Below are 26,601 nucleotides of genomic sequence, written 5' to 3'. Positions count from 1 at the left end.
TCAGGCCCATTAGGGACTGATCAAATGATGAAGGTAACAGCCTGTGCCTTTTCTCCGAACGACGATACAAGTTTGGTGTCACTAACAACATTTGCTGGCCTTGATTTGAGACATTTTCGAGCAGGATTCGTGCAATCTTGGGACCTTGATAGCCTAGAGGAAACCCATGATAACAGCCTGTTCACGTATTCGCCACGTCCCGTTTGCAACTTTTCCCCAGATGGGGAGATTGTGTCATTTATTCTAAATACGGGGCATGGGCAAATTATTCTGGCGGAGCACACAGAGGACCGTACTCTTGAACCGTTCACGATTGACTGTGATACCGGTGGATATGGCGATAGAAGTCTTCTGTCCAGAGCTTTATGCTGTGTATTTTCTCCGAACGGCCTTAAAGCCGTTACAGTGAGCAATGTCACGCTGGAATCTCACAGAGGTTCTGAAACAAATGAAATTTGCCTTTGGCAAGTGATATCCAAGAAAAAGCTTAAAAGTACATGGAGAGTAAGTTGCGAAGTTGTTTTTCCAGGCTTTACCGGTCACTTGGTTAGTTGTGTATTTTCACCAGACAGCTCCCTTGTGGCATTTTCTAGTTCCTTGAGTCAACTGTATGTCCTAAAGAGTGAGAATTTAGAGCTGTTGTCTGCCATTAGGACCGATGTTGCACGGAATGCCTGCAGTTGTTTGTTTGTTCCCTGTTTTCCTTTTCAAAAGCTTGCAGCCTGCTATGAGGACGGTGTTTTTCAGATCTGGTATATTCAAGATGGCAACACTAAATGTGTAACAGAAACAAAGATTGTGACAGGTTCAACTAAATTGACGGCCTTCACATACAGCCCTGATGGGTCCTTACTAGCCTTCGGTACCTCACAAGGAAAGGTTATTGTAACTGAAACGGAATTGTTACAGACTCTTTATGAGATAAGTTCAGTACCTGATACCAGGCTAGACTCTGTTTCTAATGAGCCAAGCACAACTATTGTGTGTTCAGTTGCTTTTGCAAGGAGCTGCAATCAACTTGCCATTGGACAGAGTGATGGCTTAGTTCGGATCTGGCAGTTACCTCTAAAATTTGAACTGCAGCATTTATGTCGTTTAGTGATTAATGGGTTGGTGCCACCAAGCCAAGTGACACATCTGCCTTTACCAAGAAACTTAAAGGCTTATCTATTATTTTCACCTCTTACTAGTACGAGTTAATGAATGTACTTAAAGGAGATCTCCACTGCTGGAGTAAATGGTAGCTGAAATAGTTGAAAATTTCTTTAAACTACAATTTGCCAATAGAAAAGTAGAAGTAAGCATTGATAAAAGTGTACACTGAAATAAATGTTAGCTTGTTTGCATTTGGAATTTTTGAAATGTCTTCATTTTGGTTCATTTCTTATTTCCTGCTATGCTGGTATTTGTCACCAGTGTTTTGAAACTTTTGCCTGTTTCTGATGCATATCTAATTCAACTTATCTTTCACTTAGGCAACATTTCAATACTTTTATTGGCAACTTCTTTCAATTGTGAAGATTTTTCTCAAATTGAGATCTTGTTTCAGTTCAGATATTTTGATTTTCTCAAATTGAGGTCTTGTTTCAGATCAGATATTTGATGTTCTTCAAATGTGAAGGTATATTTACAACAATAAAGGCTGAAAGTTTCGAAAGAAACTGTGTGGGGCTGCGTCGGTGGGAATAACGAAATAATTTGGATATATCAACAAAGTTGAAATGGTAAATTGGCCACGGTAATGATTACAAAAGCTCACGTTTCGAGCGTTAGCCCTTCGTCATTCGCTCCGACAAAGGGCTAACGCTCGAAATGTCAGCTTTTGTAATCATTATGGTGGCCAATTTACCATTTCAACTTTGTTGATATATCCAAATTATATTTACAACAGACAGGCAAAACATAGGAACCAATGCAGACTTTCCAGGTAATTAGATCCAGCACTATCAAATGTATTTTTTTTATATCAATGCCCTAAATTCTTTTATCCCACAGGTTTGAATGAGATCAATTTATCCCTCATTGTATTTGAGTTAGATAAACAAAAGTTATTTATATTACTCAGTGCTATTGTTTGCACTCAAGATTTGTAGCTATACAACTCAACTGCATGATTTCTCAATCCATCTAGAAATGATAACAGTAAGTGGCAGATCCAGAGAATTTTAGAAGAGGTGGCCAAAGAAATTGAAATGAAACCACTGTGCACCAGTCTCCCTCCTCCTGCCCATCCCCCAACTCACTGGTAATGCAGCATTACACCTTGCCCTCAAATGCAGATTTTCAGGTAAACCTTTTTAGGAATAACAGTGATCTTTTTATTATGAATTCTCATACATGACGGGGAAAAAGATACTGAAATAAGAAAAGCTTGTAAAAGAAAAACCCTAATTGCATAGTACAACTAAAATTGTGGTTGACTGTTGGTATAGTTAAAAGTAGCCTACAACAAAAATAAGTGGGTCATGGCCTCAGCGATGTAGACAGATCCACAGGAAAAATAAAAATTGTCTGGGTAATTTGCCATCCCAGGTAGGTCTGTTTGGGAAACAATTCTGTCCTCTTTTCATGAGTATGACCATGGGTTGGGGGCATACCCAACACCTTGGGTAGCCTGTGCCAGGCTCTTGATTCCTAAGTGGGTTGTTGTTTGCTTGTTTCTTTGTTGATCACCACTGACTGAGCATGTGAAACACACTACACCTGGGTATAGTTTCTCCCCATACAGACCTTTTGGTTGGCATTTATTTTACTATTGATTCTCTATGTATGCAGAGAGGAGACAAGGCTATTAGACTCTAAATAAAAAAGTAAAACCAGGGATAAATGATAACAGGATCTGCTGGGGATTAAGTTTTGAAGCCATGGCCTTTGACTGATCAGTTGATGGCAGGGAACAAATAGTGTCTAAATCACAGCTGTCAACGATCTCCTTAAAACATGACAAAAATTTGTCAAGATTACATGTTACGTTTCCATGACAACATGGCAGAGCAACTGGCTCCCCGTTCACCAACACCTGTACCTTGTGATCCAGTTTTCCCGCCATTCTTGAGGAGTTGCATGGTACAAAACCACAGCGATATTGGCCGACATAGGAACCATAATTATTAGACGTTACGAATTCTCGCTTGCTCATTTGGAGGTAATTATCTGCGCGCAACGGCACAGAATCTTTTAAAAGTCCAAGAATTGTCAACAACTTAACTACAGTGCTTGATGACGTGAATCGAAATACTCCCCGAAGATCTGTTTGACCTGTCGAGAAGTCACGCAAATTTTTCGTGATTTTGGAGAGCAGAGTGCATTCCATCTTTAGATTTAGCTGGTTTCCATAAGAATGCTCGTAGTATGTTTCCAGATCACCCTGATACTGCATTATGCTGACGTCATCATCTTCTAGTAAGGAACACCAGCTGCTGTCTTTACGGTTCATGACCCCAAAGGCGCAGAGCCGGAAAACCTTCTTGACAAGATCAAACGTTAATGACATCTTTCCTATTATCTGGAGTCTTTGTTCGAGTCGTTTGGTTAAACTCCTTACCTTGGGACTTTCAAAAAGCTTTCCATTTCATTAAGACCATTTTCGTCGACGTCGATCTCGTACCGAGGTCACGTTTTATAAGACAATAATTTATTCTGATTTTGGCGACCAGAGGACATGACAGCAACGGGTTGAAATTTTGATGGGTTTACAGGACACTTAGATTCAAATAATCAGTAGGCGAACGCGATAGCGCTTTGTGCCGTGCGCGGTTTGTCTGAAGAAACGAAACTGTAATATCTGTTCCAGTATTTCTTGTCGAAGACTGTGTTAAAACGGGCTCGAAACCTTTTGGCGATGCTGTACTATTCAATTTCACCCACGGTTGTTAATTCGCCTGGATTGCCGTCGTTCCATTCCGATGGTTGTTCCATGGTAACGAGAGATTTTGATAGCGGAATGGGGTTTATTTTGTGAAGATTTGGTTGAGCTTGGTTAAAAGTTTATCTACTTCTCCCGTGTCGTCGTCGCTTGGAAATCGAGAGCCGTGATGTATCACCATGTTGAGGTGAATAGGCTCACATCTTTCCGGATATTTTAATAGGGAAGTAGAGTTATTGAAGTGGTAACTGTGCTGTTTTCGTTCCATAGCGAAACGCTTGCAAGCCTCCAGCATGCCGTAGGCAAAACAGTTGAATAATAGCGAGTACAAGCAGTTTCAAAACCATTTTGAAGGATGTTCGTGGCTGTGTTTATCTTGAGTATCTGTGCTATAACGACGTGCTGTTTGGAGAGCTTGGATACATAACCGAAATGTCACGCATGCCATTGAATTTACAATAAATTGTCACGTCAAAGCACGTCATGACATCATTGCTTTTTGAAACAGCGATCTCGTCATGGTGACTGAAATGGGTACTCCAAAATCAAGTTTCCGGGTAAGAATTGGAACCTATTACTATTATATTTTGTAAAGTCAAAAACCTGATTTTGAGTAAACTCCTTCGCAGTGCCTTTTATCAGCTAGACTAGTAAAAGGAACTTCAGCTAAGGCTAAAATTATACTTAGAAATTATAAATAAGAACACTTAACGCCGGGTTCGTGGTTTATTGTGGTTCGACGTGAACAAAAAAAAAAACATCAAGATTAGCATAAACGAATCATTAAAAAGACAATCTTCATGTTTTGAATCGTTAAGTTTCGTTTCGTGTCACTTACATTTGTCCACGGGTGGGAAGTCAAAACAAACAGCACAACAATCCCAAACATTGAACTAGTTTTCAGGCAAATGACTAAAGGGTAAAAGTTTCTAAAGAAACTGTGGTGCTGCGTCGGTGGAGGTAACAAGGTAATTGGTTATATCAACTAAGCTGAAATTATAAATTGGCCGCCTAACGGGTTAAAAAGCTTTTTAACTCGTTACGGTGGCCAATTTACAATTTCAACTTAGTTGATATAACCAATTAATTTTGAAGCAGCCGTGAATTCTTCGTCTCTTTTTTTGTTATTAATCATCTCCTTCTTAGTTTTCATGTATCTACTTATTCATTCATTTATTAATTTATCTATAAGTACACCCGTCTTTAGCAGGTAAAACATTTTTTTAAGCGACTTAGCTTAGTCAATCATATCTACCTACCTTCAAAATGTTCAACATATATCCCTGAATATTTAAAGACTGTAGTAAAAAAACATAATTTTATTACAGTTCATTTGACTGGGGATAATAAAAACATGCCTTTAGTACAATTCATCTGACTGGGAATAATAAACACCAATTCCCTGATGATGACTAGTTTAAGGGAATCTGAACAAGCAGAACTATAATGGGACTAACAATAACAATGCATTATTTCTATAGCGCCATGTCCATTAGCTCATGACGTTTTACAACACTTTGCAGAGAAACTTGGTCAGACTGCATTGAGCAGTTAACAATTTTGAATGAAGGTTTTGCAGATGTCCTCAATTTCGGACTCGAATCTACACCAAAGCACTGTGAGCAATGATCCCTTCTCTTTGTGAGAGATGACGCAGGTGATTGGGCCTACCATTTATTGTCCTTATCTGAGAAGACTGAACGTGTAATCCTTTGCAGATGTCAAAGCAAAGGCCAGCACATTCTCCCCAATCATTCTAAGACGCTGAGAGTTGATCTGGTCTGGAGCTTGAACCCTCGACCTACCGTAGGGAATGGCAGTACGTCCGGTGCTCTACAATCTGAGCTAACTAGAACAGGTTAACAACTTCCTCACGGAAACGTTTGCGTGGGAGAGTCTTGCGGAAGCGTTTGGTCGTGTTAGTGGCAACAGCTTTAAGTAAACTTCCAAACTGAATACATTGACTAAAAACGCGAAAGCGATGTTTGTCAGAACTAAACCTGGGGCCATGCAAGTCCACAAGGATGCCAAACAAGATAAACGAGCAGGACTTGTAGGTAAGATGTGGTCGCTGATATACTTATCATTTCATGCTAACTTGCAGTGTATTTCATCGGAAAAGTGGAACATAAAAGAATCGAGGATTTACTGTAAAGGTTGTATATGTGTTAACTGATTTAAGTTAACCACATTAGAATTACCTTTGCATTTTTTGAAGAAAAAATGACAGCGTTTTCTTGGACGTTGTCGCAAATTACATCGAAATGCAAAAATGTGTTTGTAAATAATAAGATAGCTCTGCTTTGAACGCGATAGCTTGAACTTTGCCTTCGTCGTTTTTGAAATTGCAAGCTCTGTATTGCAAAACAATAAAACAAAACAAAAACCCGGATGGATGTTATATTTTTTTCTTATTTGGAAGACTCCGTTCAAAAACAGCAAAACAAGTTAAACGTAGAGGTTAATTGACCTACTTCCTACGGAAAGAAGGTCCATTAATTACCGATTGCGAAAAATAGTTTACGAAAGTAAATTCTAGATAAGCACGTTCCACTGAAAAAACGTGATTAGAAAAAGGCTCCCCTAAACTCCACAACAATACGAGTAATTCAAAACGCTGTCTCGCGAAGTGTTTCAAGTCAAAGGAATTAAGAGCAAAATAAATAGTGTACTTTTGTTTTGGTCGTTAATTTCTCGTGACATTTTCTCGTGCTCTTACCATGCTACGTGCTAAATGTTTAATTTTTTTACGACGAAAACAAACAGATGTTTTGCAACCTTTCTTTTGTTATTTTTGTCCACGTAATTCCTTATTTAGTAATATCAAAAGAGGATCATTTGGTTTTTGCTTGTGGCAAACTACAATAAATGGTCCTTAAAACGGCGTCACGGCGCGTTTCTTACGGCGTAGAATGTGAATATAAAACTCGATATCTGATTTCATATTCTGTTTTTAGTCAAAGGTAAATCAATAAAATCTTTTTTCGTTGTTTCACGCTCGTGACAAGACGAAAAAGCCTTTTCCTTTGTTTCATTATCGAGCTTAAAATTTGCAATCTTTCCTCTTCAAATTACTTGCGCGAAACTTTCGACATTGCGCGCTGATTGATTTAGAAGTTTGCAAGACGCGACCGACCCTCAAATGCAATAAGAAAAAGCCTTGCGCGTCAGAGAGCTCTATAGATGTGTGGTAGTGCATCGTACCGTGGAATTTGAAGGCTTGTGGTTCGATTATCCGTTGGCACTCAGGACTTTTCCTAGTTACGCGTTTGTGACAAGAAGAAAAACATCTCTCTTGGAGAACAACATATTTTTTTTTCATATTCAAATCTCTCAAATCAATACATGTATTTTAGAGAGCGATTTAAATATCTTTAAGAGTCGAAAATTTTTTGTCGACAATATCAACATTCGATTTATTTCTAGTCTGCTTCATTAACTGCTGGGTTGTTTTACGATTAAATTGCAGTTATCCGCCACACGGTAAATTTCTTTGAGGCACTGCCTTTTTTTCGCGTCAAGGGAAAAAAGGAGATATCACGTGTATTTGAATGCTCTCTCCCCTCCCCCTCCTCGTTCCTTCCGTTCCTAGAGGTAAATTTAGCCATCTTCCGATAACTCCTGTTTCCCACTGGATAATGAGGATGCAATTCCCCCGTTTGTTTTACCAAATTAGTTAAACAAAACTGAGGGAACCGAACATAGTGCTTTTCCGATCTACTTGTATCCTTTCATAGAAATTTTGGATTCCGCTTTCTTTTGGATAAAATTAATTTTCTGATAAACAGTTTTGCACGATACCTCATTTTTATACTCAAATCTCTCACGGAAGTGGAGGTAAACAATGGTGGATATTTGCCCTACCGCTCAGAGGTTCGGAATATCCACTATTTTCACTGACAATGAGGTGAATATTTGATTTAGTATAAACCCCCCCAATAGCCCCAAATTACATATTTCTGTCAATTTATCGAAAAAGGGTCAGAAATTTAACTCAGGACGCTCAAATTTTGTCTTGATAGTAGCTTGGAGGTAGTCAATCAGTGTACGAGAAAAGTACGCTGAAAAACTGTTCACTTGTGTGTTATATACTAGAAAGACTTAATACGGATAGAAAATATATCATTTTGTGCCATTATGAGACACAGCATGTCATTTACTGATTTCGAAAGAATATACTTTTCCACGGGGCTAACGTGAACGAGCGTGCGAGAAATGACTATTTCGTTTGCGCTCTACGAATAACCGCACTGCGAAAATAGCGCCGATGCCATTTCTACAAGAAGATTGTTTTAAGTTTCCATCGTTGCTTACTTGATGTAAGTTAAAGAAACTTGTTTTCATTACGAAAACTGCGGTTAAACATATGATTGACTTGACCTTAAAACTTAAAAGGGGGTTGTGTTTTAAGTGAATAAAGGCTGACAGTTTCGAAAGAAACTGTTTGGGGCTGCGTCGGTGGGGGTAACGAAATAATTTGGATATATCAACAAAGTTGAAATGGTTAATTGGCCACCGTAACGATTACAAAAGCTGACGTTTCGAGCGTTAGCCCTTCGTCGGAGCTCCGACGAAGGGCTAACGCTCGAAACGTCAGCTTTTGTAATCGTTACGGTGGCCAATTTACCATTTCAACTTTGTTGATATATCCAAATTATATTGTGTTTTAAGTAACCACGCCTCAAGTTCCTTTATAAGATTTTCTGAAGTATTTAAAACTTCCCTTTTGGGAAAAGGTCACAAGCGCAGTTTCGAGGTAAATAAGAATTTCTACGCACATCTGCAGAGTAAACTTGTCAATGAAATCATTCCTTTTCGAAAAGCTTGTCTGTCGATTTTTCACCGGGTGGTCAAGGAGAGTTGTCAACTAAGAAAAAACTTTCAATATACTTCCATGGGAACTTCTCTGCGGAAATTCGTGTTGAATTTCAATCCAAAGCTCTAACGTCTGCGGCTTTGTGGCGAGTGGTTCCCACAATGAAGCACAAAAGTCACCACAGCAATGTAGGTATAAAAGATCTTAGCAGTTGCAAGTAGCGCCAAAAGTTCTTTAATGAGTTGCTGAGTAAAATATTGTTGCTCGACAAAGTGTTTTGTTTTTGGGAGTTCTCAATCCATTTTAAAAGCGTCGATCCCTCAGGCGCAGATACGGCAGATACACAAAACACAACATTGTATTGGAGAGGGAAGAGGGAGGTAGACACCAAAGCAGGGAAAAAAAACTGTGCTCTTCTAGACCTTATTCATTGATTATACGATCGTAAAATGGACAGTTTCACAACAAAGAGAAAAAGCGCTAATAAAAGTTCGTCTCGATTGAGTTTATAAGATTAAGATTTTCTGACGTGTCAGACAACCATGGACTGCTAGCCTTTTTGCTTCTCCACCCCTCAGGAGGGACTATACAATTATGTACCCTAACAACTGATTTTCATGCAATTTTTGTTACCGATTTCGAAAAAAAACAAAAGGAATTTCGAGCCTTCTTGCGGTCATTTTTCAGAAATTTGTAATTTTTTTTTCCGGCAAAGTTTACAGGTGAGATGCTTTGGTAAAACTTCGGAGTTGACAGTTGAAATCTCTACTGATCTTCTGATTGCAAGCATTCAGAACAAGGAACGAATAACATAGTTAAATCTTAAATGACTTCGTAGTATTTTCCTGCAACTCTGATTTGATTGATGGAATTTAGACAAAAGGTAATTGCATTTCTGCTTTAGAAAAAAATGAATAATTGAATGAACATCTGAATAAGTTACCTGTGTAATGATTAGGTAGATGGGAGAAGAAGTCGCCTGTTATTTGAATACGTGTTAGACAGATGCGACGAAACAGAAATACATACAAAAGGAATAGCCTTACTTACGAATCATCATGAAACATAATGATCGGTCGAATTATCTAGAAAAAGCCACTGCCGCAGTATCGTTTGAAACAAAAATATCTGATGGTAATAAAAAATATTCTCTATGTTTTGGCAGACGCATGATTTGCTTTTGTTTTTGTTTTTTCTTAATAAATTTATTGCTCATGAATAAATCTGGAAAGTGATAGCGATTATCTTAAACGTCCACTGAATATTTTTTAGACTGTTTCACAAAACTGAAAGCGAACAGAGACGCATAGTAATTGCCATCCAATCCATAGGTTTTAGGCTTTAATGATAAACGTTTACCTTTAAATTAATTTATTCAAGAAGCTTAAGATAAAACCCCTCGAAAACATTATCAACGGATAAATTTGGTTTTAGGTCTAATGAATTATGTGCATAATTTACTGTCGCTTGAGTAGATGTGCAATTTCACTCGTTATGTGACTTATTTTTTACTTTGATTCTAAATTTAACAATACAGGTGATAAATTAGAGCATACGCTCTCGTTCGTCGATGCAAAACATATATTTATACATTTTTGACATTTAATCTCGGCATAAAAGTCAATCGCAACTTTTCTTGGACGTGCTAAGACTTGCCATTTTTGTCAGTTAAAATGATGGATATTTCTAAAGTACAACATCCGCTCTTGAGCTCGGTAAACAATGAGGCATTTAACATAAGGTAAACCTCAGAGAGAGATGAAATATTGGTATATCATGGTTATTTTAGAATCCATTGCCTTTTATTATTGCTCATCTTGTTCTTCCAAGTTTTAAGTCGCCTTCGGGCTACAATGCATTTGTAACGAATCATTAATTTTTTCTTCTAATTTTTCCTCTCCTTGTCTTATCTGAACATGACAAGAATTCATCACTTCTTGAATTTTCTGATATTTTCATGAAAGCCCGTTTTCAATCCAGGTCGCGTCAGGTTTTATTAAAAAAAATTGCAGTCAAGTGTGGTTTGTTTTGGGGTGTGAAAGTCATTAGTCATAAAGAGTTGATATTTTTTTTTCTAAAGAAAATATAGGAGAAATCTTTGAATCACCGAAAAGGAAAAGTAAACATTGAAAAAAGAAAAAAACTCAAATTTATGGATAAAAATAGCGGTTCAAGTCTACTAGCATTGCAATGTTATGCAAATCTCAATGCGAATTTTTATCGTAAACCGAACATTTCTTTAAGACGAGCGTTCCTTTTCGACGTTCTTCCTTATTTGATTATTTATTTATTTAGGTATCATATATTGACTTATTTATCTATTTATCTATTTTATTTATTTATGCATTCATTATTCATTGCCTTCCTTTCTGTGCAGCTTGTCCGAAATTGAGTAAACGGTCGCTTGTCAACGAAAAGAATATATGTGTCTTAGTTCTTCATCATTGGCGGACAAGATGTCACATTTAAAAGCATTATTATTGACTGGGGCCGTAAATTGTTAAAAAAAGTTTAATAGGCGCAATTCAGGGTTGTGGATAATAAGTGTTGACATGGTCGCCAAGGGAATTTCAAGCGTCTCTTGCATTCAATTAGGAAGAAAAATGGGAACTTACTAACCAAAAGAGACCGACATCTCTATTCTTTGTATTTCTGGTTCTGTTTTCTTTACTTCTTTGACAGCGGGCAGCTGGCTCGGAGATGTAAAGTACAATTGAAATGGGTTCCTTCGCGACAGCCCGTGAAAACATCGAATTTCCTCAGTGAATACTTTAATTTCAAAACATCCAGCCTCTTTTGTGGATTACCCGCGATCGAATGACTTAGTTTGGGGCAAGACATCAGTGCAAAGGTGGGACGTAAAAAGAGATTTCAGCCGCACTTCAGCAAACGGTAAGCGAACGCGAATTATTATTAACCGATATTTGTCTTGTCCCTCATTGTCGCATTCGATGTGAAAAAAAAAAAGACAGTGTGTAAAAACGGTTATACAGACATTTATCTAGATCTCGTTGTCAAAAGTTGGTGGCAAAAATTAGTTCGTTTCATTTATTTTTAACTGTCTAGCTGATCATGAACGAAAGGAAAAGTTGATGATGTAATTTGGAAAAATTGATATGCGTTTTGCTAGTCAAGTTGTGCCGCACTGATAACAATAAAAAACATTTTCGCAAGCCGGGCGAAGAAAGGAAAGTACATATTTTCTTTCAAAACAAACAAACCAGCTAAGTTTGAATTAGAAAATATCAGAAATGTGCACCCTTTTCTCCCAGGAATTGTTGCTACACAAGGCTTTACTTATAGGCTAATCCGTAGTTCCTCCTCAAGGATTCTTACAGCAAAAGAAACGCCTGGGCCGAAAAACGTAAATAGCGCACACAACCGTGTTTTGTTTGGATAAGATTATGAAACAAGTCTTCTTCAAATGTGTTTTCCGCTAAATCGTCCGAGGGATTCGAAATTTACGTCTCATTTTAATATTTTTCGGGTAATATTACACTCTTTTTAATGATTACGTTGATGGTGCGTCAATTTTTAACAAGGTGGCGAAAAAAACTAAATTGATTTCCGAAATTAACGGCACAATATCAAGGCATGAAATTATTAAGGGCCGAATAATTTTAGTTAAGACTATAAAATATGCTCTGTAATGTCCCTCTCTACCAAATATATCTCAGCATTGCCCAGATCACCCAGATCTTTAAGTAAAGGAAAAAAATCGCTGAGTTTCAGGCATACAGAACTTGTCCTAACTATTTTAGAAACTGTTTTAGAAACATGCATGACCATTTTTCATTCTTAATCGGTGCATTTACTGATCACAGTCGAAAAAAACAACAGTAACAACATGTAAAACATATGTACATGGGGTAAAGTACTGCGCATGCGGAAGTTTCCCAGCGGATCAAGTAAGATTCATGTTAAATTCTGTCAAATTGATGCTCGTCCGTGATCGTAATTACTCGCCACCAGTCTTCAGTTCTGAATATTTTAAGGATGCCAAGTTGGTAATAATTTAAACTCCTGGATTTCATCTGAAGGTAAATGTTGCCCCATCAGAATATTCTTTATTTATTCTGATCATGTTTGCAAATTGTCGACCCCGGTATACAACGACGTGCAAGGCTATATGTATACTTTCACTGTCGAAAGGCCTTCTATTTGAATCAAGATAATCTCATTGGTTGGGGATTCCAAACTTGTAGTTTTGTTATATAAACGATAGGAGCGCGATGGCCTTATGGTTATTGCGCTCGACTCCGGATCGAGTGGTCCGGGTTCGAGTCCTGGCCGGGGACATTGTTTTGTGTTCTTAGGAAAGACACTTCAACCTCGCAGTGCTTCTCTTCACCCAGGTTTTTAAGTCGGTACCGACGAATCTATTGCCGGGAGGTAACCCTGCGATGGACTACCATCCCACCCAGGAGGTAAGAGAATACTCCTAGTCGCTTCATTGTAGCTACGCCACTTGGCTCATATACAGACTTTACCTAGGAGCACCCTGTATAGTACCATGGTGGCACGGTTTCGAACGAATACTGTCGAATCCTCAGCAATTTCTTCTTCTTCTCTTGCAAGTTCTTACTTTTTATGATCTTATATTTTAATGTTATGTGTAACAAAAAAAATTTCATTCCAGTTATCTCTGGATTGGTACTTATCTTGCTTTGAATATCTCGACCTAAATTCGTATTCAGCGTGCGTTCCAAAATCAACAAAAAGGTGTTTTTCAGAATCAGGTGTCCACATTCAAATATTACAAAGTCGTTCTCAGAATCCTTTCCTTTACAGTGTCACTTCTCGTTCGATATATTAAGTTAGAATTCCATATGAGATATAAAAGTCATAAGGCATCTATACTTCTGTGCAAGGCAATGCTTGCAAACACCTATTCGTAATTACCAAACAGTTCGATTTAGACAGAGAAGTAATGGGCATAATAGATATGGATAAAGGGTGATAGTTTCTAAAGAAACTGTTTGGGCTGCTTCGGTGGGGGTAACGAAATAATTTGAATATATCAACAAAGTTGAAATGGCCACAACTTCGCTCCGACGAAGGGCTAACGCTCGAAACGTCAGCTTTTATAATCGTAACGGTGGCCAATTTACCATTTCAACTTTGTTGATATATTCAAATAATAGATATGGAAATGTGAAGTTTGGGCTCCCGCCTTATGGCCAACACAAAATCCGTGCTTGTAAACCCCAGGAAGCAAACGGCCTATAGGTCAAGGCCAGAGCTCTAAGGACTGTTTTTAAAATATCTGTAAAACTCACAAGGCTCATTTCTAAATTTAACCGGTGACAACCATGACTTTCAAGAAACGTACTCCCTGGTGTGCTCATGGACAAGAAAGTTTTTCAACACCTTTATGACGGCATGAGTAGAAATTGGGTGCTGCCATGGCTAACTGTCAGGAAAGTGGTCGGGGGATAGAGTAACCTGCCATGAATTGATTGACATTCCATCCGTGAGATGCGTAATCCACTTGGCTTGTGTTAAGACTTCATTTGACGTCGTAGTATTTAACGAAAGGAAGGTTCGAGAACCGAAAGGAAATTTAGTTTTGAAAAATTGTACATTTTTTTAGATAGCCTTCGTGATGTGTTCGGATCTACCTAGTGCAATGTTTTTTTTCCGCATACGTCAGCCACTTCTGTACCAAATATTCTCTTTCTTTGTTAAATTAAAGCTGTCTGCTTCCCTGCCCAGACCACCTGTCTTCAATCTTCTATAGGTGGGATTATTTTCCGCTCAAGGGGATTCGATGATTTGACAGTGTCGATACAGAAATATAATTCAGCTCCTTGATAGATCGATATATTTCGCCTTTTATAAATGCTATCTCTAATTTTTCATGCAACACTGTAGTTTGCTGTCTAACATGACATGGCGTTATGTTATTTTCAGGTTGGTAAATCATCAACATAGATAACGAGGATAATGGACGTGTTTGCTTTCTTCTGATTGGTTTTATAACTAACACGTTTATTTCTTACTTGACGGTTTTAGTAAGTATACAAACTTGTCCTTAAAATGGCGAGCTGGTAAATAAGAATTGTTGGGTTTTAAATTGCAATGATGATGCCCTCGATCAAGATTTTCTTCGGTCCACCTCGAGAAGGATAAAGTCTGCAAAAAGACCCAGTAGGAAAAGATTTTAAATTTTTTTCTGTAAGCTGATTTTAGGAACGATGATCTTGCACTTCCAGCCAACTGGAAGGATTTTCTCCCCATGATGTAGGACGAGAAAATCATCAATAAGACCTAAAAAAAAAATAAATAAAAAGGGGCCTGGTAGTTAGCTTGACTCGTCCTGTGTTCCACAGAATTATACGTTTATCGAGTGGTCTCCATTACAAAAAGTAATTTTTCTTTCTACCCGGCGGGCTATCTATTATTGAAGTGCGAAATTTTGGCGTGCGTCTATTTCCTGTAAACAAAGAGAAGATGAAGTGTTCTGCTTTTCTACTCTTAACATACAGTGACAAAAAAATTTGAATACTGCCGAAGGGACACATAGTTTAAAGAAAATGCCCTGAGATAACCAACTGCGAAGTCGTAAAACGGACCCGTTGAATCAGATTTTGTCAATGATATTGCTTTGTTTTTCTCAGTTAAAGGAAGCACCTTCTGGAGCTTGAGGATCTTTTAGTCGAGGGAAATGCAAATCTGGATTTACACGGTAAGCGGAACAACTATCGGTCAAGGTTTGAATGTCACCAGTAGATGTTCTCTCGATGTATATGAATAACAGAATATAATATTTTTTTTGTTATTGAAAAGCTTCAATATTCAGGAGTCAAGGGCAGCAATCTGAATTGTTGAAGACCACAGCTAAATTGTTTTTTAAAAGATTATACTGTTATAAAATGACGAAGACGATTTTTCAAGCGTTCACAAAAACAAAAGTTTGAATGACATAAAAAAAGCACTTCCCTTATTGAAGAAATTAAGAATACACATTTAAAAGTTCAAGACGCGTCTTCCTAAACCAGTCCTTCTAATTTTACATTTAGGTATTTTATTTTTCCAATAAGACCATTTTATTACGACCTTAGGATTCATAATCTTTAACTTTTATCAGACAATTTCAGTTAGGATCTAATTGGGGAGCTTCGCCTACAGCAAGTCTCATCTCTTTCCACGCTGCTCTTTTTTTTCCCCGAAATTTCACTTTTAATTATTCAAAACTTTCCACAGACTGCTAATTGCGGAGTCAATGTCCTTATTGCCGCAGATGTCGAGAATTTTTGTTACAAATATTACAAATAACGTCTTCTGTATAATATCTGCGTCTAATTTATTTACTATCTCCAAGTCTTTACCCTGACTCGCTTTTTACCTTTACAAGAGTCTTGAAAATTTACTTTTATCAAGTTACAGTTCTGTCATCCTTCTATCCTCAATTGCGAATTGCGTGGTTGAATACATTTACTCTTATAGGTTTTTATAACCACATGGTATGGATGCTTGAATGTTGTATACTGTCGGGCAGTAAAGCCGCCTTTTTCATCCGGGACATCCGTTATCGCGCAGAGGACGGTCGTATCAGCTACACCAACAATATCGGGTAAAATATCATTGGAATTTGCAGTTATAGAAAAAAATATGATTCTGCCCGCAACAATGAAACGTTGAGTGCATTGTATCTTCCTGCATAATTTATCACTTCATTTTACATGGGTTTTGTTTAAGTAGTTCATCATTAGAATGCACTTTGATACCACAAGTCTGTTATATCGATTTGCGTACTGTTTGTTTTTGTCGGTGCCTCTCATCTGTTTTGCCTGGGGAGAGTAAAACATGTTTTTATGTGTTTCGATGTTAATTAGCGGCCAGAACAGGGAGCTAGATTTAATTGAAATGGTGATAGTAAAAACTTACCGGCTTATTCTATAGATCTTTTTGTTTTTATTTATTCATGTTTTTTAATTTTTTGATATATTATATGCAGCAGTGTACACATAGTGCCTTTTGAGCTCGCTGATTGACTAGCTTAGAGATTAGTAGGAAAGAACCATTCAGCTTCTAGAACAGGCAGAAAGATAAAATGGCTCTCCTCTCTCACTGGTTACTAAACGGGAAATGTTTTCGATAACAGGGCTCACGGAAAATACAAGAATGACAACAAAGTTTGAAAAACTGTTTGATTGCAGAACATTGTGATTTTATTGTAAAAAAATCGTCAAAGAACAGATAGAGAGTGCTATCAAAGTGGAAGATTAAGTTTTAAAGGTTTTATATCAGTTGCATAAATTGAAGAAATGTTACCTCGGTAACAAAAACTTCTAAAAGTCCTACTTATCTGCAACGAAGCGAAATGAGAACTTTTCAAACAATAAGACATTGTTTACCACGAGTAAGTATTGCACGAGGAAAAATTCATCAGTCTGATTTCCGACCATCTGTCAGTAAAATGTCAGAAATTAAGGATTCGTTTGGTCTACTAGCTATTGAAATTATCTGGTGTATAACAAAAAAATTAATAACCTCAGTGTCTAAAAATAGTGGGTATCTACACCGTCGAAAAATATCCACCTATATATTCACCTCTTCGCCCATAAAAACTGAATGTTATTTTTAACTATGAATATGATGAAAAAAAAACAGAATATGGTTTTAAAATTAAAAGCGAATCCCTCATATGAACTAGATTTAGAGCTATGATAAATAATAGTTGGTTCCTATCAGATTATTCCAACTATACGCATTTTGATAGTGATATTTAAAAACCCATATCCTCAAAAGCTGGATGAGATTGTTGAACCTAGTGAGAATCTATGCTGTGAGCATCAAGTGATTCTCTTATAATTATATAACTGTAAAATTCTAAGATCTTAATTAAAAGACATGGTTAGCAGAGGTAAAAATACCTCATTTCAAAGGGCTTCGCACGCACTACGCCCTACAAATTGTAAATTGACTTTTTTTAATCTGAAAACGCAGTAACGGATACATTGTCATCTGTCCCCTTTCAATGGTGGCAGAAGCGTTTGTCAATATCCTGGTGCATTCGAAAGCTCAGTTCTCAACGGAGAATTTTTTAGTTCATTTTGTGGAGCACCGAACTGCCTCGCAGAGAGAAGGGAACGCAGTGTCCGATGTCGCTGTCTAGTCCTATTTGCAAAATTTTCCAAACTGAGTGCTCTTGCAATATTTCGATTCAAAAAAGTCGTTAGTTGCTCAATTCATTCTGGCCAAAGTCCCTCGCAAATATTAATGTGCAGATTGTGCCAGAAAAATGTATTATTATTATTACCCTGTGGTGGGTTCGAAAAGCTCAGTTTTCGACGAAGGTGTTCAATTGATGTGGACGGAACTTAGGCCGAATCGAGGAAATAATGACAATTAATTAGAATTCGAGTAGAGGGTAGCTATATCCCATTAACCACCAAGATCTGTTCGTTAATTCTCTCCTGTAATTGCTACATATTCCTCAGCAATTTGGTGTTAGATCAAGATAAAACCCTTCTACCTGATAAGTTTGCAGATTCTCCTTATCTATTTGCAGGATAACGTTTGGATATCATAGAAAAGAAGCTACATGATAATCTTTCTGTGAGTTAGAGGTTTAACCGTTACTATCAGAAGGAATAATTTGAACGAAAAGTCATCCAAAGAAAATACGATACAACTTCGTACGTGATATTTGTTATGTTTCAAAGCATTATTACAAAAAATATAACTTTAAAACACATGTTTTATCAAGGGCATGGTGCTAGAAGAATAAAAGAAAGCGCAATTTAGCTCGAAAGAAATAGACTGCCTCAGTCAGTACTTAAATTCATAGTCGTTAACACTTGACGATGTTACAAATTGATTTAAATGGTATTTCTTTTCAAATTTCAGTCGACACATGGAGAGTAACCGCAAGTGCAGCACAAATTCCAGGGAGTTGGAGCGTTTCGGCCACAGCTTCTCTTCACGCAGCAGTAACTACCAACAAGGAAATTCATTTCCAATCTAAGAGTGAGGCAAACACCCTCTTCGCGACTGAACCTCGTCCTGAAATAGAGATTAAGCAGGCTGAGCCTCATACTGAAGGAGAGGCGCTGGCAGAGGGTGAGTCAACTTCAGAGGCAATAAGTGAACAAGCAGGAGAATCCGAGCCATATACAGAACCTGAAACTTGGCCGGAGCCAGGGCCAAGGTGGAGTGAAGCCTTTGAAAAATGGAAGGCAGCTTGGTACATTCATGTTTACTTCTTCGCCATCGCATTTCTTGCAATTGGATTTTATGCTGGTTATTACGTCATCTTGAACATTTACGACGGCTTAGGAGGAAAATACTTAAGTGTTTGTTTAAACTGTATGGTGCTCTTGTTTGGTACAAGCAGGGCCTTTGTACTGTTTTTGGATCCGTATCATCAAGGGGGCTTAATAAAGGCTCTTTTCACAATGCGCCTCTTATGGTCCATTGGCGGTCCTTGTCTCACCGCTTCTGACTCCCTCATAATATTAGCTCTGGTAGAAACCGCTCGTGTGTCCATTGCCCCTCCGAGATTTCAGAAGCTTGGAACAATTTCAATCGTGATTACATTCCATTTTGTACTCGTTATCGTTTCGGACTCAATCGTCTCAACTTACATGGAAGCGAAAATCATGATTTTACTATGTCAGTTATTCTTCTCCATATGGGGAATTACATTGGGTGCCGGATACGCAAACCTTGCGTACAAACTCGACAAGCAACTCTTCAGTCATAAACAGATCAAGGAAAAAGGTGATAAAATTTATATATTTCTCATTTACGCCTCTGCCGCGGCGAATTTTTTCATTTGCGGCGTTATGATCTACACCGCAGTCGGTGTATTTGGTGTATATACAGACATTGAGTACGTGGACGCCTGGCACTGGTGGACGTTGCAAACTTTATTTCGTACCGGGGAAGTTATAACCTGTGTTTTAATTTTCACGGTTAGTGCCAAGAGATCACGTGTAAAGAGAGCTGCAGATGAAGTTTCTGAGTTCGATTCGCGGTCCCAAACGTTCGATCCGATGGACGGGTGTTCTGCGTTCCGAAAAGTTCGATCGTTTTTCGACAGATTTAGAAAACGGGCAACGATTTCTGATATCGCAGATGCGTTTAAAGACGATTCAGAAACCACTGTTGGGGTCAATAGAAGTAGCTTTAAAAGGAGAACTGCCAGTAAAGGCAACGATGATGATGATGTACTTCCACCCGTTTTTGAAGCATTTCAAGAGAGAGGCAGGGGGAGAAGGCAAGATTTGTTTTCTCATATGCGTGTGGCGACCGTCGAAAACCAAATTGCACAGCTCGATACAATGACTCCAGCGGTTGCTCCTAGACCAAGGAGGGGACGAAGGCAGAGTTTATTTTCTGCGATGCATGAGGCTAGCATAAACAGCGCTATTTCCTCGTTTGCTCAGCATATAACTGAGGCCAGCGAAGAACCCACAAAATGCGAGTCTTTCGAAAAGGATGGGGAGCTGAACGAGGAGCCAAAACCTCCACCTCGAAGAGGTCGGCGGACCAACATTTTCTCGAATCTTCCGGAAACAAAACCGGAAGTGAAAAATCCTCGTCGAGGCATGATGGAGGATATTGCTGAGGAGTCAACTGTTTACGAAGGGGAGGGTGACGCAACTAGGAAACGCCCACCGCTTTTGAAAATGCGAAGCTCAGACAGAATGCGCCACTTAATTTTTACTTGGCTCTCGCGATCCAAAGGTTCTTCCGATGAACCGATAGACATTGCTGAAGAAGAAGAACCTAAAATTGACCAAGATGAGAAATCTGGGACAGATTCCCTTCCCACAGAGAATTGTTGATGACCTTGTGACAAATTTGATGGTAAATTGCCATTTTTGTGGGTTCCTTGTGAATAAATGCATACTGACCCACACAAACCCTGTGTCTCTTTTATGAGCAGTTTTAGACGTAGACCCCCTTAAGTGTTGTTGAATTCATCTCTGCGAGATCCTATTTGATCCACATTACATTTCTTTATAATAAAATTGCGGAAAACTTGTGTTTCGTATCTTGCAGCTTTAAGACCGTTTTATGTCCAACAGTTCTTCTCGCTGTATTATGATGTATCCCATGGCTACGATGCGTTTTTTTTTTCCTTTTTCCATTTTCTACATTTCTTCGTTACCACACGTCTTCGAGTTACGCCAAATCCGGTCCTTGGGTTGCACGACTTGCAATTTTCGTTGCTGTTACTAACGGTAACAATTCTGGCTTTAGAGCCTCCCTGGCTACAAGCAGCATTAAAACCCTCCATGTTGCATCGGGTCTGTAGAGAGGCCTGGGGTCCGCTTGCTTATTGATAGGAATGAACTTGAGTTGTTATCTGATCTTCATACCAATGCGGTATGAGGGCTTTTGGGAAAAACTGGTGATGTGGTTGGGACACGAGATGAGTATTGAGTCTAGTAAGAGTGTTACATCGAAGCAGCAAGTCTTTTCGGAGGGACCGAGGAAGTTATCAGAGAAGAATTCTGCCGCGTTTTTAATTCTGGGCTTATTAGTTAAGCTGATAAATCCAGAACTCTTCTACTGAAGAAAGACAAGAAAAGATGCATCTGGAGAAAGGTAGTCTATTTTATTCAAGTATCGTTCCAATATACAATTAGGCCACAAATCCTAACCGTTTTTCCCCATTTCGATCTTTTAGGGATTATAACGATAATTTGACAGTCGAAACGCAGGGGGGAAGTGGTGTTTGGCCCTTCCACCTCTACCCCCTAGGCTAATAATTGTGACTTACGGCAGATTCTTAACTTTTATCTGAGATTTCAATGACTATTATTCAATCTTTTTCTACACGAGATAATTTCAGTATCTTCAATTTCCGATGCAGGAGATTAGAAAAAATGGCTAGAGATTGATCTAGGATAAAACTTTACATTTACACTGACGTGGGTCCATATCCAAGGAATGTTCTCGAAATACGAGAAGTATGTACCTTGATGATTAAATTAATTATTGGTTTAATTTGCAGAAGTTCCCCTTCACTGTACCAAGACGTATCCCATGGCAATATTTGAATTACCGGTTGCCATGTTACCACACGTGATGGAATTGTCAGGGACTCCTCCTGTACCGAATCCGATCCTTGAGTTACACGAGTTACACCATTTCTGGCTGTCACTAACAATACCAATTCTTGCTTTAGAATATCTACTCATACTACAAATGGCATTGAACCCTTCCTTGTTACACTTTTTCTGTAAAGAGGCTTTTAAGCCAATCAACTTTTTCCACTTGTTACGACCCAGTGAGGTGGCACGGTACCGCCCATCAGCGATCAGTGAGTACAGAGAGTCGGCCTGCTTGTTGATGACAATAAACCTGAGCTGTTGGTCGATCTCCATACCGAGACAGATCTTGGAGAAGGATGTGTTCCAATAAGTGGGTAGCTTAGTTTCCTGTCGGTCAAAGCCAGTTTTCCCCCCAGGGAGGTTGTATTCTTCATGATCACTCCAATATGTTGCGTGATAATGAAAAGTGCTCTGAAAAAGAGTAATTCATTAATATAACAATAACAACAATCTTCAGCAACTAATAGTTTTTCTATCCAACCACATACTTTGGTAACGCTGTAAGATTTATGGCTGTGCAGTGAACCGGCTTTGATTATTGTAAACACAAATGAAAGACCCTATAAAAAGGAAAAATAGTCACCTTGGTTCCGTCAATCTTCATAACCGGCGTCCATCCTCCATTTCCACATCCAAAATCTCCCATGTGACAGAGAACAGAGACTGGTTTGGAGTCCACACGGAGAGTAACCAGTTGACTGACATAAGATCTATTAAAAAAAATTGATAACCTTGACTAACAAATCAAAAAGAATGATTTAATCGTTACAATGATGATGATGTTAATGTAGTACTAATACAAAAAGCTGTGTGGACTACTGGAGATGATTTTTTTCTCTGTTGATGAAATATCAGCCTTCTCCAGAACGCCTCCTAAGCAAACCTCCAACAAGAAGGTGACTTCATCTATCATGGTAAGTGGATGATTTCATTGAAAACGATCACTCGCGTTTATCACTCCTGTTACAGCCTGGCAACCTACTGAACCATTCCTCAATAAAAGAAGAAATTTTAAAAGAACGAAGGCTCATTGTATCACTCATAGTTTTCCTCGAGCTTTGCTCTCGGAAAATTGTTCGCATCTTAGAACAGATTATGTACGCAGAGAAATCTCTGTACAAAGGTTTGCGCCAAAGAGGTTATTGTGTTTATCATCCTTCAAATATTTTGCAACGCGGGTGAAAAAATTTTTACGAACAGCCTACTGTTTACTCCGTGGGAAGATTTCTTTTGAGAGTTCTCTGATACGACTTAGTGAACAAAAAAGATGTCCTTTCTTGTGTAATAACCACAAAACCCCCTCTCATCTTGATTTAAACGTGAGTGTTAGCTGGGGGATATTTGGTCACGTGCTGCGTTTAGACGCACGCTTGAGCAAAAATAATTAAGGGATCGTAAATAAGGAAAGCGTGCTCCGAAATTCGCCAGACGGAGGTCATCTCAGGTCCATTTCCGATTACGAAATCCGAGCTCGCGCGATATTGTAATTATATCATGTAGCATTTTAGACTGGCAAAATAGCATTAAGGTATTTGTATTTTTTCCCCGTATTTGGTTGAGAATATTCCGTCACGTAATGCGATTCGACCAATAGCGCGCTCGCAAAAACATTTGATGAATCATAATGAAACATTAATATTTCTTGCAACCGTGCACGTATTATTGTTTGTTGTATCTTTTATATATTACCAAAGCTGTCTTAATCAAGCTTAGGAGAGAATATTGGGTAATGGTAGAAGAGAGATCACTAACATAAACTTCGTCTCGTGAACGACGGGGCTCAAATAATGATGGGATTATTTGTGTGGAAAAACAATTTGATTTCATCAATTGAGTTGCTTGATAGTAATTTTGGATTCAAATTGCTGAACAATACTCAGAAATAGACTTACCTGTAGACGTTATGCAATTCATTGCACGACTTTAAGCCTAAGAGGAAAAACGTAAAAGAAAGATCAGAATAAGTCTCATTTTTCTATTTATTTATTTATTCATCCATTTATCCACTTCTTTCACATTCAGAGTTTAAGTGTGATATTTAATTCTACTTAATCGATTTCCTATTCACAACATCTATCAACATCTAAATTGAAAAAAAAAAATTGAGTGTTGATAATGAAGAAAAAAAGAAAAAGCAAGAGAAGAGCAGAAACATAAAACATAGGCCCTCCCAGGACATTTTTTAGCGACAATTCATACTGAATGTAGATGGGAAATATTGACATGTCAATTACCTTTCTCGCAAAATTCTCCCACGAAACCTTGTTCACAGAGACATTCGTAAGAGTGGTATTTGTAATTCGGGATGCAGGTTCCTCTGTTTTGACATGGCGAAGAAGAACAAGAAGACTGAAATGAATAGATAAATAATTAATGTTAAGACCAGTGAATGCTTGAATAGTGGTTGAGATGAATGGCGCATATATCTTTAAAGTCAGCAATTGCATTATTCGCCCAAGAAAAAGTGCCTACCTGAAAGGAAAAATGATGCGAGCTTGTGTTTTCGTTGTAGTTCTCGGCGTCTCTGTACTTATCTGAAGATAACAATTCACACCAAACTTCTCCCTCTGCTTCTTTGGAGGCGGCCATGTTTATCGAGAGGCATAGCGGATTTGTGATACATTTAAATACGCAGTCTAAGAGGTCGTAAAAATTGAATATTCCAACTGAAGTTACGTTCAGATAATGGAAGTGTTCTTTTGAAAAGTGGCGCTGCTTAAATGTCTTGTCCAGAGGAAACCCGTCTTGCTTCAAACCGTTTGTTTCTGAAGCGGAAGACAACGAACTTTAGCTATATGTATATACAAATGGTGTTAAAGATATTTTAAAGTGAATACTAGGTTTAATTCTGTATATAGATTTTCTCAATATTGTTCTAGACAATAGTATTTCCTACAAGTCAATCGAGTCGCCCTTCTGTCTTAGGGGGAAGAATAAACGAACCCCTTACAATTTGGCAAATTTTCTCAATTTATAACATTTGCTATTTGTAATTACTATGAGTATTGCGAAAGCTTTGAATTTGAAATGTTTTCAAAATGTGTCACCAAACATAAAAAGCGTAACGTCAAAACACTTTACATACTCTGTACATCATCTTTAATATCCATATAAAGCAAAGCCCCAATAATGAATATTTTTCTCGGTTTCTCTGTCTTCTTAGTGTTCCAGAAGCCTCATTTATTTTTCAAACAGTTGCGGTATAATACACTTATTTTAACATTCTTACTCCTCCGGGAGAGAACTCTACCAGAAAACATTTCCCTAAAAGGAGGACCCCTAATTTGTCTCTATACTTCAATTACGTTTTTTGGCTGCATAAGAAGCAATAAAAAGGAAATTGTGTGTTTTTTTTTATTTCGAGGAACATAAAAATAAGTTTAGAAGAATGACCTCATGAAATATTTAGGATTCATCATTCAGTTCCCGAAAGGCAAGCCATTGAACGGCCAAACCTAACGATTCTGTTTTTCTATTTGAAGTGAAGACTTAATGAATATAAATATTTTGTACCATAGATTAACCATATTAACTATGAAAGCCTAGATGGTAAAGGTTTTTATCTAATGGTTATTTCAAAAATCATTTTATGTTTGGTTTATTAACCTAACTTTGTTTGAAACACATCTTGTGTATTATAAACTGTAATTTTAAATAGGGCATGTTTTTCTTTTCGTTTGTTTCTCCCTAAAACCAACCGAGTGAGAATTCTAGTGAAATTTCAAAGCCTCCTCAAAGAAGTATAAAGAGTAAAAGAAAGGACTAGGTTAGGTGTGAAATAAGCATTTTCAATGGCAGACGATGGAAACGAATTAAAGTTTGGTTCAAAACATGTGATCTACACAGGTGCGTGGAAATATGACTGATAATTAGTCTTCCTAACACAGACTGCTTCGAAGTGTTTCAGATGAAAATTTTATACTCTATTACCGATGCAAGATAACAAAAAAGTTATATTCGCTTTATAATAAAGCCGTATTTATGGTGGTATGAAGATTAAAAGGTTTGTTTCTTAAAAAAAAATGTATTTTAAAGGAGTAGTATTTTTGGAATGAAATGTTATATAGCATAGACATCACACTTCTTGATGCAATAATTCAACAGATAAAAAATCCGAGAAAGGGAATAATAAAGTATTTACCTGTAGAACAGATGGTTGGGGTGAAGAGGGAGGACACGCAAAAGAGAATGAGATGACGCTTGAAATCAGCAGACATGACTGATTTCCGGAGGTACGAGATGAAATTTAGCTTCGCATGCATGCGCACTTGGTGCCGCATTAAAGTTGTGCATCAGGAACTTAACCAGTTATCGTTTGAAGACGAAACACTGTGCAATGCGGTGGCACAATTGACTTCCTGTTTTCTGTTTTTAAGATCTTGGGGATTATTTGTTGTTGATTAAGTTCTAGCCAATTGGTAGCGACCAGACACACCTGTAGCCAGTCATTTGAATAGTAAGACAAAGAGCTGTAACAGAGCTAAAGAAATGGTTTCTTCTTATTCGTTTACCAGAGTTGATGAGAAATTCACTAATGGGAAAACAGAATCGACTTCCTCACTACATTGTAGCCAATCGACGACGGCTGGAAACCTGGAAACAGGTTATTTAGTTGAAAAAGAAAGGACCTCTTTTTCTTTGCTAATGATGGTGAGAGTGAGTGATCGATTAATTTCCTTTTCAACCGAAGCCATTCAGTTCTTGAATAAATAAAGGTTGATAGTCTCTAAAGAAACTGTTTGGGGCTGCGTCGGTGGGGGTAACGAAATAATTCGAAAATATCAACAAAGTTGAAATGGTAAATTGGCCACCGTTACGATTATAAAAGCTGACGTTTCGAGCGTTAG

The 26,601-nt window shown here is 38.0% G+C and overlaps 4 protein-coding genes across 8 annotated transcripts in view; 2 read left to right on the top strand and 2 right to left on the bottom strand.

Moving 5' to 3' along the window:
* LOC111330551 (uncharacterized) overlaps window positions 1-1,353 on the top strand; it is a 1,643-nt gene extending 290 nt beyond the window's left edge. The window contains exon 1 of the mRNA XM_022935422.2: window positions 1-1,353. This exon is cut by the window's left edge and continues 290 nt beyond it. Within this exon, the coding sequence (XP_022791157.2) occupies window positions 1-1,200 (1,200 nt within the window). The 3' untranslated portion in view covers window positions 1,201-1,353.
* Window positions 1,354-2,294: 941 nt separating this feature from the next.
* LOC111330545 (multiple inositol polyphosphate phosphatase 1) lies at window positions 2,295-4,298 on the bottom strand. The gene is given in 6 exon segments (XM_022935414.2): window positions 2,295-3,066; window positions 3,069-3,108; window positions 3,110-3,558; window positions 3,561-3,911; window positions 3,914-4,115; window positions 4,117-4,298. Coding segments are annotated over 6 exon segments (1,413 nt in total). The 5' UTR covers window positions 4,213-4,298; the 3' UTR covers window positions 2,295-2,791.
* Window positions 4,299-5,284: 986 nt separating this feature from the next.
* Window positions 5,285-20,693, top strand: LOC111330580 (uncharacterized). Of its 5 annotated transcripts, none has more exons than XM_022935450.2 (6): window positions 5,285-5,922; window positions 11,364-11,573; window positions 13,037-13,108; window positions 14,595-15,369; window positions 16,131-16,257; window positions 18,537-20,693. In XM_022935450.2, exons 4-6 carry the CDS (start codon window positions 15,349-15,351, stop codon window positions 20,477-20,479), a joined length of 2,091 nt encoding a protein of 696 aa, XP_022791185.2. In that variant the 5' UTR covers window positions 5,285-5,922; window positions 11,364-11,573; window positions 13,037-13,108; window positions 14,595-15,348; the 3' UTR covers window positions 20,480-20,693. The 5 variants fall into 5 exon arrangements, with proteins under 5 accessions (XP_022791185.2, XP_022791187.2, XP_088619653.1 ...); XM_022935452.2 differs by lacking the exon at window positions 5,285-5,922 and adding an exon at window positions 8,848-8,869; XM_088763527.1 differs by lacking the exon at window positions 5,285-5,922 and having other exon boundaries at window positions 11,090-11,573; window positions 14,595-14,695; window positions 15,302-15,369.
* Window positions 20,694-21,236: 543 nt separating this feature from the next.
* LOC111330556 (uncharacterized) lies at window positions 21,237-26,097 on the bottom strand. The gene is made up of 6 exons (XM_022935428.2): window positions 25,896-26,097; window positions 24,227-24,519; window positions 23,989-24,103; window positions 23,647-23,683; window positions 22,338-22,464; window positions 21,237-22,165 (listed from the first exon to the last, which is right to left on the bottom strand). The coding sequence occupies exons 1-6, from the start codon at window positions 26,032-26,034 to the stop codon at window positions 21,665-21,667; spliced, it is 1,212 nt and encodes a 403-aa protein (XP_022791163.2). The 5' UTR covers window positions 26,035-26,097; the 3' UTR covers window positions 21,237-21,664.
* Window positions 26,098-26,601: the final 504 nt, after the last annotated feature.

Source organism: Stylophora pistillata, chromosome 6, assembly GCF_964205215.1.
Source record: "Stylophora pistillata chromosome 6, jaStyPist1.2, whole genome shotgun sequence".
NCBI lineage: Eukaryota > Metazoa > Cnidaria > Anthozoa > Scleractinia > Pocilloporidae > Stylophora > Stylophora pistillata.
This window is presented reverse-complemented; position numbering and strand designations above follow the sequence as displayed.

Excerpts from the sequence above, each read along its gene's own strand:
- LOC111330580 (XM_022935450.2), top strand. The coding sequence starts at position 15,349 with ATGCAAATCTGGATTTACACG. Across the intron at positions 15,370-16,130 it reads TGCAAATCTGGATTTACACG|GTTTTTATAACCACATGGTA; the intron begins GTAAGCGGAACA and ends TTACTCTTATAG. Across the intron at positions 16,258-18,536 it reads AGCTACACCAACAATATCGG|TCGACACATGGAGAGTAACC; the intron begins GTAAAATATCAT and ends TTCAAATTTCAG.
- LOC111330556 (XM_022935428.2), bottom strand. The coding sequence starts at position 26,034 with ATGCGGCACCAAGTGCGCATGCATGCGAAGCTAAATTTCATCTCGTAC. Across the intron at positions 24,104-24,226 it reads CGCATCATTTTTCCTTTCAG|TCTTCTTGTTCTTCTTCGCC; the intron begins GTAGGCACTTTT and ends TATTCATTTCAG. Across the intron at positions 22,465-23,646 it reads GAATTGCATAACGTCTACAG|ATCTTATGTCAGTCAACTGG; the intron begins GTAAGTCTATTT and ends TTTTTTTAATAG.